This window comes from Dermacentor andersoni, chromosome 1 (assembly GCF_023375885.2).
Source record: "Dermacentor andersoni chromosome 1, qqDerAnde1_hic_scaffold, whole genome shotgun sequence".
Classification (NCBI taxonomy): Eukaryota; Metazoa; Arthropoda; class Arachnida; order Ixodida; family Ixodidae; genus Dermacentor; species Dermacentor andersoni.
In genome coordinates this window covers 292301859-292319099 of record NC_092814.1, presented here as the reverse complement: position 1 = coordinate 292319099, position 17241 = coordinate 292301859, and the positions used below count along the sequence as shown (strand labels likewise).

Sequence of the window (17241 nt, the reverse complement as noted above, 5' to 3'; positions counted from 1 at the left end):
TTCCCAGTGTACATCGTTCATGAACCCATCATAAACCTATCGGAATAGTCTACCCTTGTCAACCCTTCCACCTAGTCTTTTTCTTTTGTTTCTTTTATTGCTAATGTATTGCCGTGCTACTTCTTTCAATTCGAATTTTTTCTTTGATTGTTTAAAGTCGTACAAAATCAGCGATGTGTTATTTTTCTTTTTTTCGGTGTTTTGCAAGAAACCACTCTTACACGTGTTTGTATTGCCCCCCCTTGTGTAATGCCTTCGGGCCTTCAAGGTGATAATAAATGAAATGAAATGATATATAAAAGCCGACGCGCTTGACCCGTTGATCAGATTTTCAACGATCGCCGACTGTGTTTGCCGCTCTCGTTGTGCTTTAAGTGTAGCCTGTTTTGTGGGCACAGGTTCGCCCAATAAAAGCTAGTTTTGCCTTTCACAGTATTGCTACTGTGTTCTTTGATGTCACGACCACGTGACATCTGGTGGAGCTGCTTTGCGTTCATGTACTGGACGCCCCCACAAAGCCGTGATCCAAGCCCTCACGCGGAAGACAACACCAACGTCGCCAAGAACCAGCGAGGTAGCCGCAGGCTGCAAGGACTGCCCCTGGAGCACGGACTTTTGCCTGAGACGACCAGGAAGATTGCCACCAAGTCCACCCCAATGGCAGCCCCAGCGTCCCCCGTCGTGCTGCAGCATCCCTGGGAGCCTCCGACGTTCCGCGGTTCAACGTTCGAGGACCCGGAAAGCTGGCTTGAGACGTATGAGAGAGTCGCTACATTTAACAACTGGAACAGCGACGACAAACTGCGGCATGTCTTCTTCGCATTGGAAGACGTCGCCAGGATGTGGTTCGAGAACCGAGAAGCCACCTTAATGACCTGGGAACTGTTCCGAAGCGGCTTCCTGCAGACATTCGCAAGCGCCATGCGCCGAGAACGAGCCCAAACGCTATTAGAAACCCGGCTGCAGCTACCTAATGACACAACCGCGATCTTCATGGAGGAAATGGGCAGTTTATTCCGCCACGCCGACCCTGAAATGCCCGAGGAGAAGAAAATCCGCCTACTCATGCATAGTGTGAAGGAGGAACTTTTTGCCGGAATGGTACGAAGCCCACCGAAGACTGTCGACGAGTTTCTTCACGAGGCCACCAGCATCGAGAAGACACTCGAGATGCGAAACCGGCAATTCGACCGCTGCATGAACTCGACAAACTACGCCGGAGTTCAGTCGCTGGCCACCGACGACCTACGCGAGACTATCCGAGCGGTCGTGCGGGAGGAGCTACAGAAGCTGTTCCCATCATCACAGTCTCAAGTGGCTTCGACTGCCGACGCCGTACGTGAACAGCTCCAACAACAACTCGGAGTAGCCCCTGAATCGCCGCAGCCTCAGGCACAAGCGATGACCTACGCCGCTGTCGCCCGCCGTCAAGGTCCCCCACCACGACCGCGCCAGGGCCCCGTAACGCCGCAATTCCGTCGACCACCACCGCCGCCGCCAGCACGCCCGCCCGTCGCCCAGCGCAGCTACCCGAGGAAGACAGACGTTTGGCGGGCTCCTGACCACCGCCCGCTCTGCTACTACTGCGGAGAAGTGGGTCACGTCTACCGACGATGCCCATACCGGGAGATGGGACTGCGAGGTTTCGCCGTCAACGCTCCGCGCCCGCAGCAAGGTGAACACCCTTGCTATATCGCCGACTACCTCGCTGCTACTCAGTGGAGCTCTCGACGACCGTCGCGTTCGCCATCACCAGGCTGCAACCTGTCGCCGCAGCGCCGACCATACACTGGCCCAGCCCGGGGTTGGTCAGCGAGCCTATATCCGGAAAACTAAAAGCAGCAACCGATGGAGGTGTGGTGGCTGTTCGTCAAACTGACGAAGATCCTCCGCCGCCGCCGAAGACACCGAAGAAACTACCTCGATGACATAACGACACGCCGCCGTCCCGACGAAGTCTGGAAGCAAAGAATATGATGACGAAAGACGACCTGACGACGCGACGTTCCAGCTTCAGTTCAACACGACGCAGCCGTGATCCGACGCCGAGACCCAACTGCAACGCCAGACAAAGAACCACCGACCTCGACGTGCTTCTCGACGGCCACGCAGTTACCATCTTCGTGGACACAGGGGCCGATTACTCCGTAATGAGTGGACACATCGCCGCCCAGTTGTAGAAAATTAAAACTGCATGGGAAGGCCCTCAAATTCGAACCACTGGAGGACACCTCATTACGCCGACTGGAATCTGCACGGCAAGAATTACCGTTCATGAGCGGACTTACCCTGCCACCTTCATTATCCTCCAACAGTGTTCACGAGACGTCACTCTCGGCATGGACTTCCTGAACCAACACGCCGCAATCATAGACCTGAAGTCAAAATCGATAACGCTGTCAGAAGATCAAGCGATACTGCCGGAGAGCTCTCGTAGTCACTACACCTTGAGTATGCTCGAAGATCAAGTAAGCGTCCCGCCTCGCTCGAGCATTGTTATTTCGGTCGGCACAGAAAAACCTGCCGACGTAGAAGGCGTCATCGAAGGCGACCAACGTCTCCTGCTCGACCATGAAATTTGCGTCGCTAGAGGAATCGCTCGACTGCACGGAGGAAACACGAAAGTGTTGCTGACAAACTTCAGCCACGAGTTCAAGCACATCAACAAGGGCACGACGATTGCATACGAGGAAATTCTGGAAACCAGCAATGCGTTTGTCCTCTCAGATTCTGCTGCATGTACCCCGACGACCGTAGTTCCCGAACCAGACTTCGACATAAATTCAAGTCTCCCCACGATTAAGCAACAGCTGAGAAGCTTACTTCGACGATACAAAGAGTGCTTTTCGACGTCATCAAGGATTCGACAAACGCCAGTCGCAAAGCATTGCATAATAACCGAAGAGTGTGCTCGACCACTCCGCCAGAGCCCTTATTGAGTTTCTACACGAAAACGTGAGGCTATAAGGCACCAAGTCGACGAAATGCTGCGCGACGACATCATCCAGCCGTCCAAAAACCCAGGGGCATCTCCTGTAGTCTTGGCGAAGAAAAAGGACGGAACCTTATGTTTCTGCGTCGATTATTGTCGTCTGAACAAGATCACGAAGAAGGACGTATACCCCCTCCCACGAATAGACGACGCATTGGATCGGCTCTGCAACGCTAAATACTTCTCGTCGATGGACCTCAAGTCTGGCTATTGGCAAATAGAAGTCAACGAAAGAGATCACGAAAAGACCGCCTTCATCACCCCAGACGGCCTCTACGAGTTCAAGGTTATGCCATTCAGACTGTGCTCGGCGCCTGCAACGTTCCAGCGCATGATGGACACGGTTTTAGCAGGACTGAAGTGGCAGACGTGCCTCATTTACTTGGAAGACAACGTCGTCTTCGCCGGAAATTTCGACGATCACCTCAGGCGGCTTGCGACAATACTGGAGGCCATCAAGTCATCAGGGCTTACCGTATAATGCGGAATATAGGTCGACCCCCTTACATTGAAGCAAAGAAGTCAACATAAAAATTATAAGGCACAAAACTTTGTTTTATTTAGTGGTGCCACCAGACTCGTCACCTGCTCATTCGTTTGAGCTGTCTGAACTCTCTCTCATCCGAAGACGACTGCTTTTCACTGGCTGCGTCCCACAACATGTCATCCTCGGTGCCGTCCAAGGAGTTGCTAATGCAACACTTCTTGATTGCCTGCACCGCCATATCGTCGGGCAGCGAGCGCCAAGCCTGCGACACCCATGTGGCCACAGTGGCGAGAGGCGGCCTGCGCAGCCGGCCGGTTTGATTATATTGTTCACGGGCACGGTCTTTAAAGGGCTTGTTGAGCACGACGTCCAGTGGCTGAAGTGTTGACGTCATGCCTCCCGGAATGACGGCGAGTTCCGTCTTCCCGTCGCGGAGTGCCTGCTTCACACCTGCGGTCAACTGCCCGCGAAAGGCATCCAAGACGAGCATGCCTGGACACCCGCAGGAGTGCGCTGGGTCGCCGATTCCAGACGGTCTTAATTCAATTGAGCATGAGGGCCTCGTACATATAGCCCTTTTCATTCACGCGAACGACATCCCGCGGGAAAGCCTCTTTCGGCAGCGTCTTCCTCTTGAATATTATGTATGGGGGCAGCTTTCTGCCGTCTGCAGTACACGCGAGCATCACCGTGAAGCGCGAATGCTCGTTCCCCGTAGAAGGAAGCTTGACTTCTTTTGCGCCACGTTCGCACACTGTGGTGGGCGACGGCATGTCGAACCACACCGGCGTTTCATCAGCGTTGCCGATCTGTCCCAACATGTAGCCATGCTGCTGCCGGAGACGGATAACATAGCGCTGGAATTCGACTAGCTTGTCCTTGTATGCGTCCGGCAGCTTCTGGCAGATTGATGTGCGCCGTTGAAGTGCGAATCCCTTGCGTCGCATGAAGCGACGAACCCGATAAATGGAGCCCTTGAATTGTTCCTTGGGCAGTCCGGATTCTCGGGCGATCTCAATAGCTTCGATGCGAATGAGTTCTGCTGTCACTGGCAAAGATCTGGCACGATGATCGCGGATGAAATCCGCCACCCTGTCTTCGAGCTCCGGGTGCACCGCGCCATAGAATAAAGAACTGCGCGACGCCCGCGAGTTGGGCCGCGTCGGTCACCAAGGAGGCGATAACGATGCGGATGCCGAAAGGTCTGCACTCCTACATGTTGCCAGACGACTATTCATGTTGTGCCAAGGGCCGGTATATAAGTCGAGGGGTGAACTTTTAGTAATATTTTTTTGAAAAAACCTCGACCTATATTCCACACTATACGGTACTCTGAAGCCGGAAAAATGCCGCTTCACTTACGATGAGCTTCCGTTCCTAGGCCTCGTAATCAGCAAATCTGGTGTCCGTCCAGACCCGCAAAAGACAGCTGCCATCGCACAGTTCCTGCAACCCATTGACAAGAAGGCAGTGCATAGATTCCTTGGCATGTGCGCCTACTACAGGCGCTTTGTCAAGGACTTTTCACGCATCACTGAGCCGTTGACACGTCTAACTAAATGTGATGTTGAGTTCAAGTGGGAAACGCCGCAGACCGACGCATTTGAAGAACTCAAACGACGCATGCAGTCGCCGCCGGTACTTGCGCACTTCGACGAGTACGCCGATACAGAAATCCATACTGATGCCAGTAGCCTAGGCCACGGTGCCGTTCTAGTCCAGAGGAGAAACGGAGTCGAACAGGTGATAGCTTACGCTAGCCGGTCGCTGTCAAAAGCGGAAGGCAACTATTCTACGACCGAAAAGGAATGCCTCGCCATCGTTTGGGCTACAGCTAAATTTCGCCCTTATCTTTATGGCAGGCCATTCAAAGTTGTCAGCGACCATCACGCGTTGTGTTGGCTAGCGAATATAAAGGATCCTTCAGGACGACTGGCGCGGTGGAGCCTCAGACTACAAGAATATGACATCACTGTAACCTACAAGTCCGGACGAAAACACTCCGATGCCGATTGCCTATCACGGGCCTCCATTGACCCGCCGCCGCAAGATGATGAGAACGACGACGCCTTCCTTGGAATAATAAGCGCGGAAGACTTCGCTGAACAGCAATGGGCAGATCCGGAGCTAAAAGGCCTCGTCGAATATTTGAAAGGGCACACCGACGTTGTCCCCAGGGCATTTAAGCGCGGATTATCTTCCTTCACGCTTCAAAACAATCTACTCGTGAAGAAGAACTTCTCACCAGTCCGCGCCAACTACCTTCTTGTTGTTCCGTTTGTGCTGCGTCCAGAAGTACTGCGCGCCCTACATGACGATCCGACCGCCGGGCACCTCGGCTTCTCCCGGACGCTATCGAGGATACAAGAAAGGTATTACTGGCCGCGCCTAACCGCCGACGTTGCCCGTTACGTCAAGACATGCCGAGACTGTCAGTGACGCAAGACACCACCCACAAGGCCAACCGGATTACTACAGCCGATCAAGCCTCCTTGCCGACCTTTTCAGCAGATCGGGATGGACTTGTTGGGACCGTTTCCGACGTCAACGTCTGGAAATAAGTGGATCATCGTGGCAACGGACTACCTCACCTGCTTTGCTGAAACTAAAGCTCTGCCGAAAGGCAGCACAGCCGAAGTGGCAAGATTTTTCATCGAAAGCATTCTACTGCGACATGGTGCCCCAGAAGTCCTCATCACTGACAGAGGAACGGCCTTTACAGCGGAGCTCACCCAAGCCATTCTTCAGTACAGTCAGACAAGGCACAGGAGGATAACTGCCTACCACCCACAGACGAATGGTCTTACGGAGTGCCTGAATAAAACCCTCGCCAACATGCTAGCAATGTACGTCAACGTCGAACACAAGACCTGGGATGCCGTCCTGCTGTACGTAACCTTCGCTTACAACATGGCGGTGCAAGAAACAACACAGATCACGCCGTTTAAGCTGGTTTACGGCAGGAACCTGACGACGACGCTCGATGCCATGCTGCCACACGTCACTGAGGAGGAGAATCTTGACGTCGCTACCTATCTCCAGCGCGCCGAAGAAGCCCGACAGCTCGCCCGCCTACGGATCAAGAACCAGCAGCGTACCGACTGCCGACACTACAACCTCTCACGACGCTTCGTCGAGTACCAGCCGGGTGACCATGTTTAGGTTTGGACCCCAATACGTCGACGAGGACTTAGTGAGAAACTATTGCGACGTTATTTCGGACCCTACAAGATCATCCGACGTGTTGGCGAACTGGACTATGAGGTCGTGCCAGACGGCATTTCGCAGTCACAACAGCGCCGGGCACGATCTGAAGTGGTCCACATAGTGCGTCTGAAGCCCTGTTACGCACGCTAACGAACTTCCTTATTTTTGTTTTCTGTGCTATGAGTGCTTTTTAAGAGGGGGGTATTGACACGTGTACTTATCTTTATCGGGCGACACGTTTCATTGCCTAATGAATGTTATCGCACAGCGCAGGATGCGCTTGCATGTGTGGGAAGTTTCTGGAATGTTATCGATGGTTCCATCCACTGTCTGTGACCGAAAGCTGTGTAATCTGATTGCATGTGTGCGCGACGCGAATAATGTAGAACTTTGTGGAAGGCGCGCGGGTCCCAGCGATTAGTCTGGAACATTCGACGATTGATGTATAAAAGCCGACGCGCTTGACCCGTTGATCAGATTTAACGATCGCCGACTGTGTTCGCCCCTCTCGTTAGGCTACACTTAAAGCACAATTTGTGGGCACAGGTTCACCCAATAAAAGCTAGTTTTGCCTTTCACAGTATTGCTACTGTGTTCTATGACGTCACGACCACGTGACAATATATCCAGGATCAACTGCATTCAAGAAAAAAAAGAAAGGAAAGAAAAACTGTAAATTGATACAAACATGTCCTTCAGACATGTGCTGCTCTGTACATGTTCATAAAGACATGTACAGACACTGCGATACAGACATGTTCCAGAATAAAATAAAAGGATATATATCACGTCGAGCGATATTTCTATGCTGTCTGCATAGCAGAAAAACAACCAGTGTTAGTTTGATCACAAGAACATATGCTTATGCCCAGCTGCTTTGTATATTTTGAACTTGTCCTGTGCCTACCTGTTGCTTTACTCATCCTGTAACAGGCAACAGCATAAGTTAGTAGATAAGTAAATAAACAAATACTACTATAAATGTACAGCAGGCTTGCGTGCATTGGAAGTGCGAGTTAAAGCCCACAGAAAAAATGCCTGTGCCCTTACCTTCATCTTCAGACTTCTCTCCTTTGTCTTCCAACACTTCATCAGTGACTGCAGTGGGGCCTGCGGCCACATTGGAATGTTTGCTGCTCCCGTCTTGATAGCCAAAGTGCTGCACGCAAAAACAGCAGATAGGCACAATGTGAAGTTAAATACAGTACGTGAGGCTTCACATCTTAAAGCTGGCCAAGTCTGAGATGTAACTAAGGCCGCTGTGTAAAATTCCTATAAGCTTTGATCCACCATGGCTCTTTAGTCTGCAAGGAATGAAGCAAGCCTGGCTGTGTATAACGGAGGGTTATAGTTCCTTTTTTTTAACACAAACACACGTACACACACAAACAAAAGGGAAGGGGGGCTACTACATAAGAAAGAGAGAGCGAATTGGTGAAGATAATTTGTCAATCCTCATTGTGAAGTGATGCCAACAGCATGCCTTATACAGGGCTAAACTCCATGTGTCCTCGACCATCTGGGCCACTATATTGTAGGGATGCCTTTTTCAAAGCTAATGCCTTTTCATGCTTTTGGCATTTATGAGTGGTTGCATTTGACGAGTGGAGCGTCACTCTGACCCCTTACGAATGTGTGAGCAGGAAGCAGACGTGCACTGTAACCAGCAAACGGATGCTGTCGTACCTTTAAATAATGCTGCAGTACTTTGTAAATTATTTAATACCTTGCTATCGCTGTTGCCCTTTAACTGCAATATTTTTCGTTCAATAATGAAGATCTTAATGTCATTTCTACCAAAACACATGTACTTCAACTTTCGAATTGAAAAAGCAATTACTCGCTGCAGTTTCACCTGAGTGAAGTATTCACATGCTGTATATGCACACTGGCAACCTCTATGAGTGGAGAAAACTAAAAATGAGGATGTCTGCAAAGGGTTTTGCCAGATTCATGTCTGTTTACAGACAGAGTTGAATTCTGGGGTTTTTATGTGCCAAAACCACAATTTGATTATGAGGCACGCTGTAGTAGGGGACTTCGGATAAATTTTTGACCACAAGGGGATCTTTAAAGGGACACCATTGTGAAAAAATAAATAAGTTTAGACTGATAAAGCAGTCTTTGAAGGCTCTGTTGTTGTTAATTTGGCAATGATAGGATGATTATTAGAAGATAAAATGAACGCCAAAGTTTCACGTTTTGAATTTTGCACTGAAACCCGAATGGTGGTACATAAGTGTGATGTCACATATTTCAAAGTGTAATTTTTCACATTTAGGCGGCATGACCAGTCAAAAGATTTCAGAAACTTGACATATTCAGTCTTTGACTCCTTTAGAACGCGATCTAGTGGAACTTTACCGCTAAATTATCACCTAGGCCCCAGCAGATGACGTCAGAATTTATGACGTCACGGTGGACTGTTGCTGGAACTTCAAGGCGGCTTTGCCACCAGTCTTTCGTTTTAGCCCCTTTTCTGGCCTAGCAAGCGTTTTCTTGCGGTAACAGTGGGATTTTTGGCACTGGGGAAGGGTGATTTACTAATATTGAAGAAATAATTTTTCTCTTTAGTGTCCCTTTAATGTGCCCCCAATGCACCCGACATGGGTGTTTTTGCATTTTGCCCCTATCAAAATGCTACCATGGTGGCCAGGATTCGACCCGGCGACCTCGTAATTAGCAGCGCAACACCACAGCTGCTAAGCCACCACGGTGGGTTTGCAGACAGAGTCGAAGGAGCATGAAAACTATGTGATATGCTGCATTTTCTGCACTTCATTTAACGCCACATTTTCTCTGTATTTGAGGCCAAAGCCACATTGGCCGAATTTGGTTTCATTGAGACTGAAAGCAAACAAAGTAAAAAGTGGCATAATTAGCATGTACGGTAATGTTGATGCAGCCACACCACTAATTTGAAGATATGTGCTACAGTTACTCAGACACACTAAAGACATGTTTGAAAAGTAAGAATGTGTGTGAAATGGAAGCTAATACAGATGGGATGGTCTGTAGAAATTGAACGAATTCTTGCTCTTGTAAAAACACTGGTACTGTGCACATAATTGAAGTACATGAACTAGTAAATGTTACAGATGCACGTTGTACAGGTGTTGTATAGGTTGATACAGGTGTACCTTGAACTACACTCACGTAGTTTGACTTACAGTAGTATCAACATTGCCAAATGGAACATGCTTGGCTCCCAACAGCATATCGCCATGATGGAATGATATAAGTAGGTGATGTGGTGAAATTAGGAAATTCACATAAGATGGCATCAGCTGGCGCAAGAAAGGGTTTTTGGAGATCACATATCGCCGCAGAATAGCACGTCTGTGCCTATTCTTTATGTTTTATCATGCGTTACCCTGTACTCCTGCCATCAAGCCAGCCCATCGTCATTCAGATCGCACCAACCACGAAAAAGCTGTATACCCGTTCTCTGCTCGAACCACTTCACACCTTTCTTCATTTTTGTCAAAACATCACAAGATTGGAATGACCTTCCCGCTGATGTTGTGCTCCTGTCCAGTAGTACCGACTTCGATCGAAAAATTTTATGACATTTAACACATCTGTAAATAGCCCACCTCTCACGTAAAACCCCTTCACTAGCGCCTTCGAGCTACTGTAAATAAATAATAAAATAAATAGATGAAATAAAGCTACAAGCAACCAGTCACAAGATCTGTGACAGCAAAGATTGTGCTGCCAGTTCTGCAGCCTCTGCATCCCCTTATTATTCTTCCCCTTTGGTGGGTGAGCCAAGGGAACCAGCAGCACAGCCCCCCTTCTTCCTCCCCCTTGAACATTTCAACTTCCTTCACCCTAATCTCATCACCGTATCCACTGCAGGATGAAAGCCTCTCCCAGTGATCTCCAATTATCCTTTCTTGCGTCAGCTGACACCATCTTATGTGAATTTCCTAACTTCACCACATCACCTACTTATCTGTCATCCTCAACTGCTCCCTTCTCTTGGGCCCCATTCTCTAACAAACTAGTGGTTATCTTGCCTATGTGCTACATGGCCTTCTCTACTCCATTTCTTCCTCTTATTGTCAACTATAACATCAGTTGACTCCCTTTGCTCTCTAATCCACACTGAACATCCAATCTGAACATTATGCCTAACGTTTTTCATTTTATCGCCCCATGTGCCATCTTTAACTTTTCAAGCACCCTACTCTACGTACCCTTTATTCTCATTCCCCATTAGGGGTGGGGGACAATAAACTTTATAAATAATGTCAAAGAAAACAGTTTTTGCCCTGACGAAGACAAGGCTCGTTGTTGAAATGTTGGCTCTGAGCTGAGGCTTCCTTTGTTTACGCACCGCTGATCCCTTTACGTCTCCATCTTCATGTGCACCGATGCCTTAATTGTTGGGATTACTGGAGCGCAGTTTCATCTACTGATAAATGTCATTATATCTTACTATTACTTTTTTTATAATTTATACCATGTATTACTGCCGATGCAGTATGTATTTCAACTTGTCCTCTTGATTTTGCATCTTTTTTCACTTGTAATTTTCGTGACATTTCCTCTAACCCACACCCCTCTATAATGCCTTGAAATTAGGCTATCAAAAATAAATAAATAAATAAATAAATAAATAAACAAACAAATATATGAATGAATGAATGAATGAAGAAATAAATAAATAAATACATAACACAACCCCAAAGACATAAGGATAGAACTTCTTTTCCTTTCATCTGCTGGTTCTCACTACCTTGCAATTTACACACACCAACAAGCACTGCAATAAAACTTACAGATGCTGGCCAAATGGCGAGACCCAACTACCTCTTATGAAGACACCAAACACAATGACACCTTAGCAGCGTTGTTTCATGTACCACTACAGTGAATTGCTACCGCTAACAAATGTATGGAGGGTGGAGGTTGAGTGGCATTGTTTATGCTGCTATATGCATCATACGGGACGTACCATATTTACTCACATAATGAATGCACTCTTTGTTCAGAAAAACCAAAACAAAGTTGAAGGGTGGGGGGGAGGGGGTAATATGGGACGTAAATTTTATAGGAACTTTTTCAAAAGAGCAAAAACTAATTAGTGTGTTAATGAAAAAAAAATGCATTAGGATAATTTAGCTTTGCAGTAAATATACATGTACACTGCTTGCAAACAGTAACAGCCTTTCAGTCTTTGGCCACTGTAAATAACAACGAGCCTGATTCGTAGCGAGCAGCTTGTGCTTTTCCACTAGTCATGCCTACAGACGTCAACAATGCCCTCCAACAGCAACATTCCCAGGCTTCACCCCTTACTCCAGGGCTTTTGACTTAAAACCAGCCGCATAACTGGAATTATGGCCCACTGTGCACAGCAAAATGCAGGAAGCAAAGTGAGCAACAGACAATTCTGTAATGGTCACCTTCGATGTAGAAAAAACATTCAAATCCCTTACACTGTGGGAAACTGTGCAAGCGAAGCTTTGATCTGGCAAGACAAAATGGTGCATTATGATAAACACGCAGCAAATTTTGATGATGAATGCGTCCTGTAGTGGTCATCAGTGATGGTGGCATACATTGCAGAGTAAAGGTAGGTTTTATTCACGGGTGATATTCCTGAGCGATCACTTTTGCTAATACTATGACCTTGGTGAGATTTCGTGTGACTCACGCTGGACGTGTCATAGTAGATGGCCGTAAGTGTTCCTGACACTGTGCTGTGATAACAAACTTGGTACAGGGCCAAAAATATACGCTGGGCCATATACGCTGATGTGTGCGGAACTAAGGCACGCGAAACCTTGAAAAAGTATCCACAAATACTGACAACTTTTACTCGGCGAAACTGCTGCCTCCGACCACCATCACAGTGAAAACACATCAAATTGTAGAGCAGTAGGCAAAGGAAGCTTTGCTTTAAAAATATGGCTAACATACAGCTTGCTGGTTTATTAATCTCTACCTGTGCAATTGTCTACATATTGTTTTGATTGGCTGTTACCCTTGCACCACGGTAAACAGCATTTCACTGCAATAGCAATTGTATGGACAATCCGAGCACATTTCTGCCATTGGTGTTCCCGTGGGTGTCGGCATCGCCGTGAGGTTCCGTATAAAGTACAAGGGCAATAACACTCACCGTGCGCCCTACACTGTATGTGCGAGTGAAAGCGTGCAAGGTGAGCCGATGATTGCGGCTCAATGTCGCCCGCGCAAAAGGGATGAATGCGAAGAGGAAGCGCGCTGTCTTCTCTTGCGTGCTGGGCACCCAACGTTGCGAGGCGCCGGGGGCTGCACATGTGGCGGCTGCGCGCGGTCACGCGGCCGTATCTTGAGAGCAATCTACATTGGGGGCAGAGTCTAGGTCCGGCGGCAGCTTGTAGCTTTGTGCGTGCTGTGTGTCCTCAGCGCTCGCTTTGCATTGACGCGATAGACATCCCGAATGTCACTTCCAGGGTGTCTACCAATTGACATTTCCAAATTCCCTGAGTTTTCCAGGTTCTCCCTGAGCACCTTTGCAAAATTCCCTGAATGAGCCAGAACTTTGTTTTATGTCAAGACAGGCTGACACAGTGTTGCCCGATGCTGTCACTCTCTAGTAAGCATGTTGAAACAAAAAAATGACTTAATCCAGTTTGAATAGTAAGGAGTAATATCTATTTTATTTGAAAAGAAAACAGAAGGAAGGTGTTAGTAAAATGCACAGCTAAAGAATGGTAAAACCCATTCCAAACTGAGTCGAACATTTTCAAATACGAATGAAAAGGAGATGCATACATAAGTAAATATTTCTGAATATGAGCTATTTCTATCAACTGATAGCAAGCTCATCGGTATGAGGCCTGAGCTTTGTCACAATTAAGATTCTTTCTCAGCAGCTGGGAAGTCAACCTCAACTGTCCTGACATACTCTCAGCCCGTACACAACATCTCAGTGTTGCGTTTCACTGCTTTACAGAGTTCATTTTGGTTTGGATGAGGGACACCTGCACCTCAGTGTCAGCCAACACTTTGTTTTTTGAGCTCAAGCTCTTTCAAAGAGGCGGCGGCATGCTTCTTTTCCCATTAATTCCTCACTGCGCCAGTCCTTTCTGTTCTCATCCTCCTTCTGCCATGCTTCCACCCCATGGATGATTTGAAGCATTCTCTTGGTCAGTTGTACAGTCAACGTCCGATTTTTCGGACTCCCTATGGGCCGCAAAAACATCCGAAAAAATCGGGCAGTCTGAAAAAAATGAATGTATGTCTTTAACTGCCCTTAAGGGCTAAAATTGCCACAGGCACGTCCGAAAAAGCTCTGAAGGCCTGCCAATACGCTTATTAGGCATATCGGTGCTCGTACTGTGACAGGAGACGGGGGTGCACGCGTGTATAATTAATACATACTGTATCCCGTGACAATTGCCCCTTCACACGCTTGTTATGCTTCACCGCCTAACAGTGCTGTACTGAGGCGAAGCTAACTTTCGGAGACTGGCATTACGCAACGCGCTGTGCTCTGCGAGCTTCGAAGCCAATCGCGAGGATTACAATGGCGGAGTCGGTGCCATTGCTGACAGCGGCGAATTCTTTGAATGAAAAACACGGCACCGCACGGCAAGAAGCTTAAAGCGAACGTAGAAGCAGCTAGGCCTAACGTTGCTGCGGTGGTGGCTACGGCTGCCAGCGGATCTGCGTGCGAACGTGCCGGTTCGAGGCGGCGAGATAATCAAAATGGCGGCAGTGGCGACGGCTTTGATTAATGCCATTTCAGACCTGCAGTCAGGGCAATATACATTGACTATATGGAGTACGTGGCGGTGCCGCAATGCCACGCGAATTATCGGGCATGTCCGAAAAATCGGGCGTCTGGAAAATCGGCCGTTAACTACTCTGGCAATACGTCGTGCCGATGACACGGCGTCAATGACGATTCGTTGCGATTCCTCTGTTACTAGAGCCAGCATTAACACGACTTTCGTTCCATTTCAATAAAGTTCCAGCTAATTTTCCCTGATAGAAGCACAAATTCCCGGAGTTTTCCAGACTATTCAAATTCCCTGAGAATTCCCGGTTTTCCCGGTTGGTAGACACCCCGACTTCGCTCGCTGCTGCTGCCGCGTTTCCTCACGCCAGCGTTTTGATAGCGAGTGTCCGCAGTCATCGAGTGTGATGTGTTCATGTTTGCCGAGTGCGATGTCAGAATGCTTATTAATTTAGTTAGCAAGCGAATGTTTACAAGTTGATATGGCCGATAAAAGTGCTATCCTTACTTCGTATGACTGTCTGCTAATATCGCAAATGATGCTTCGCCTTTCGGGTGAAACTGCGTCTTCTATTTTTTCACCAAGAGATGGCTTCTGATGGCATGCGCTATCAATATCAGTTGGCGTGACTGAAATGGGAAACTACAGCCCAGCCATTCATTCAGGGCTCTGCACAGGACTAAAGTGAGGGTGCAATTTTAGAAGTGGAAAAAAAAAATTCTATATTCTGAACAGCAAGGTTGGGCATGCAAGGTTCATTATGTGAGTGCATTCATTATGCGAGTTACAGACAACCTAAGGGGGGAAGTCTTGGGTTGCCTGACATGAACTCGTGAAGCTGAGGGGGGAAAAAAACGGCTCTGCTCGGCCAGTAAGGTGCAATCACCTGGCAGGCTCTGTCAACATCTTCAGGTGCAGCGAACTCGATGAAAGCAAACCCCTTGATGCGGTTGTTGTGGCGGTACCGGGGAAGGCTCACGTAGACCACCCGCCCATATCGACTGAAGACTCCTTTCAGCCATGCATGATCAGCGTGCAGCGGTAACCGCTCAACATACAAAGTGCATTCATCCACATCAGTCTTGGCTGCGAGATCAGCACACCGTCGCACCCGCATGTGCTCCTCGTCCATCTGCTCAGTGAGGGGTAGTCAGAAAAGAATGAAAAGATGGCTGATAAGGTGAAATTCAAACAGACTACAAGGTTACAATATCTGCTTTAACAATCAGCAGCAAGCAATGATCCAGTAAAACACTCTTTAAAAACAGAAAGAATTATATGCATTGATAGAAACACAGAAGACAATCTTATACAGCTGAACGCCACTAGAACGAAATTACTTGTACAACGAAGCCAAATTCCTACCTTTCCTGTGTATTGTGAGCACCATTACGGTGAAGACCACTAGAATGCATTTGCCTGTACAATTAAAGAATTTAGGCGTCCTCGATGGATAATTTGTTGCTTTACAACGAATGCACCTAGCGCTGCCGCCACTGCTCTCCACAGCCACCACAGAGCTGTGGTCAGCACTATAACAAGTGATGTGATTGACAGGCAAGCCAATCACAGGGAGAACTTTAGTCCTGCTGCACAGTTCCAGGAATCACTAGTCAACTCATACATCACATGTTGCAACAAAGCAGCCGATGTTATGGCTGACGAATACACTGAGGTTGACAATGACACGACTTGCTTGGAACTCACAACTGATGATGTCGTCGAAGCCAACAAGGACGGGAAAGAGGCGAAGGTCAACAAAGGCAACATAGTTAAAAGCCTGAACACGAAAAAAAAAAAAAAAAGGTTGAACAACAACGGTGGCAACAGCGGTATTCGATGCTCTGCAGCCACACCTTGTATCGTTTCCAGGTTTCACCATGGAGTGTGCATGGACCTCGATGACATAAGGTTGGCTGCACTCACACATTTCGTCGAAGAAAGTGTGCAGAAGAAAATTAGCGACGTCTTTCGTTAAGTATCTCTTGAATTCATGTTAAATAAACTTTTTATTTTGCTGGACGTGCTTAGCCTGCTCTATCGAAGTGGTATGGTGCCTAATCTTTACAACGAAGTGACCTGTATAATGAAGGATTTTGGAGGTTCCAAGTACTTCGTTATAAAGGTCTTTGACTGTACTTTCAGAAAACTTGAATCCAGAGTAACTGCACTATGTTTTATAATAGGTTTTATGCTCATTTGATCCTTCTTGATTGACGAGGTTCAATGTTACAAATCAACACAAGGGCTTTAAAAGAAGCCATAGTGGAGGGTTTGAGATTAATTGCAACCACCTGAGGTTTTTTAACACGCACACGAAGCACGCAAGTGTTCTTTCATTCTGTCGCCATCGGAATGTAGCTGCCATGGTTGGAATAGAAGCCGTAAACTAAGGCACAGAAGCAGAATGTCACAGCCACTGAGCTACCACGGTGGGTGGTTTTAAGGTAAAACCTAAAGTAATTTCTAATGTATATATCTACAGTAAACCTAAAGTACTTCTGAAAGGAATGCATGTTGAAAATAAAGCCATCAGTACCTCCTAAACTCCTGATGACATGTAACTGCTGCCACTCGTGAGTGGTGTACTAATGGTGTTTTAATTATGGTAAGTACTGCTGGAGCCATGCAATCTCTTTCACATTACATTGGCTGAGCCAGCTAGCACCTCTCAAGATTGAGGGGTGGTGAGGAGATGCTTGCATGCAAATGAAGGTTAACATTTTCAAGAGAGCTGTGCTGAACACAAGGTGCTGTTGCACACTCAGTACAAGGGTCTTCTCTTGTGTAAATACTCTCACAAATGCACATCAGAT

The 17241-nt window shown here is 47.6% G+C and overlaps 1 protein-coding gene across 1 annotated transcript in view; it reads right to left on the bottom strand.

The window, feature by feature from the left end:
- Nucleotides 1–17241, bottom strand: part of Larp7 (La related protein 7) — a 73673-nt gene that overhangs the window by 49804 nt on the left and 6628 nt on the right. The window contains exons 4-5 of the mRNA XM_050196871.3: nucleotides 15312–15557; nucleotides 7737–7845 (exon numbers count right to left, since the gene is read on the bottom strand). Coding sequence (XP_050052828.1) covers nucleotides 7737–7845; nucleotides 15312–15557 — 355 coding nt within the window. The remainder of the gene's footprint in view (nucleotides 1–7736; nucleotides 7846–15311; nucleotides 15558–17241) is intronic.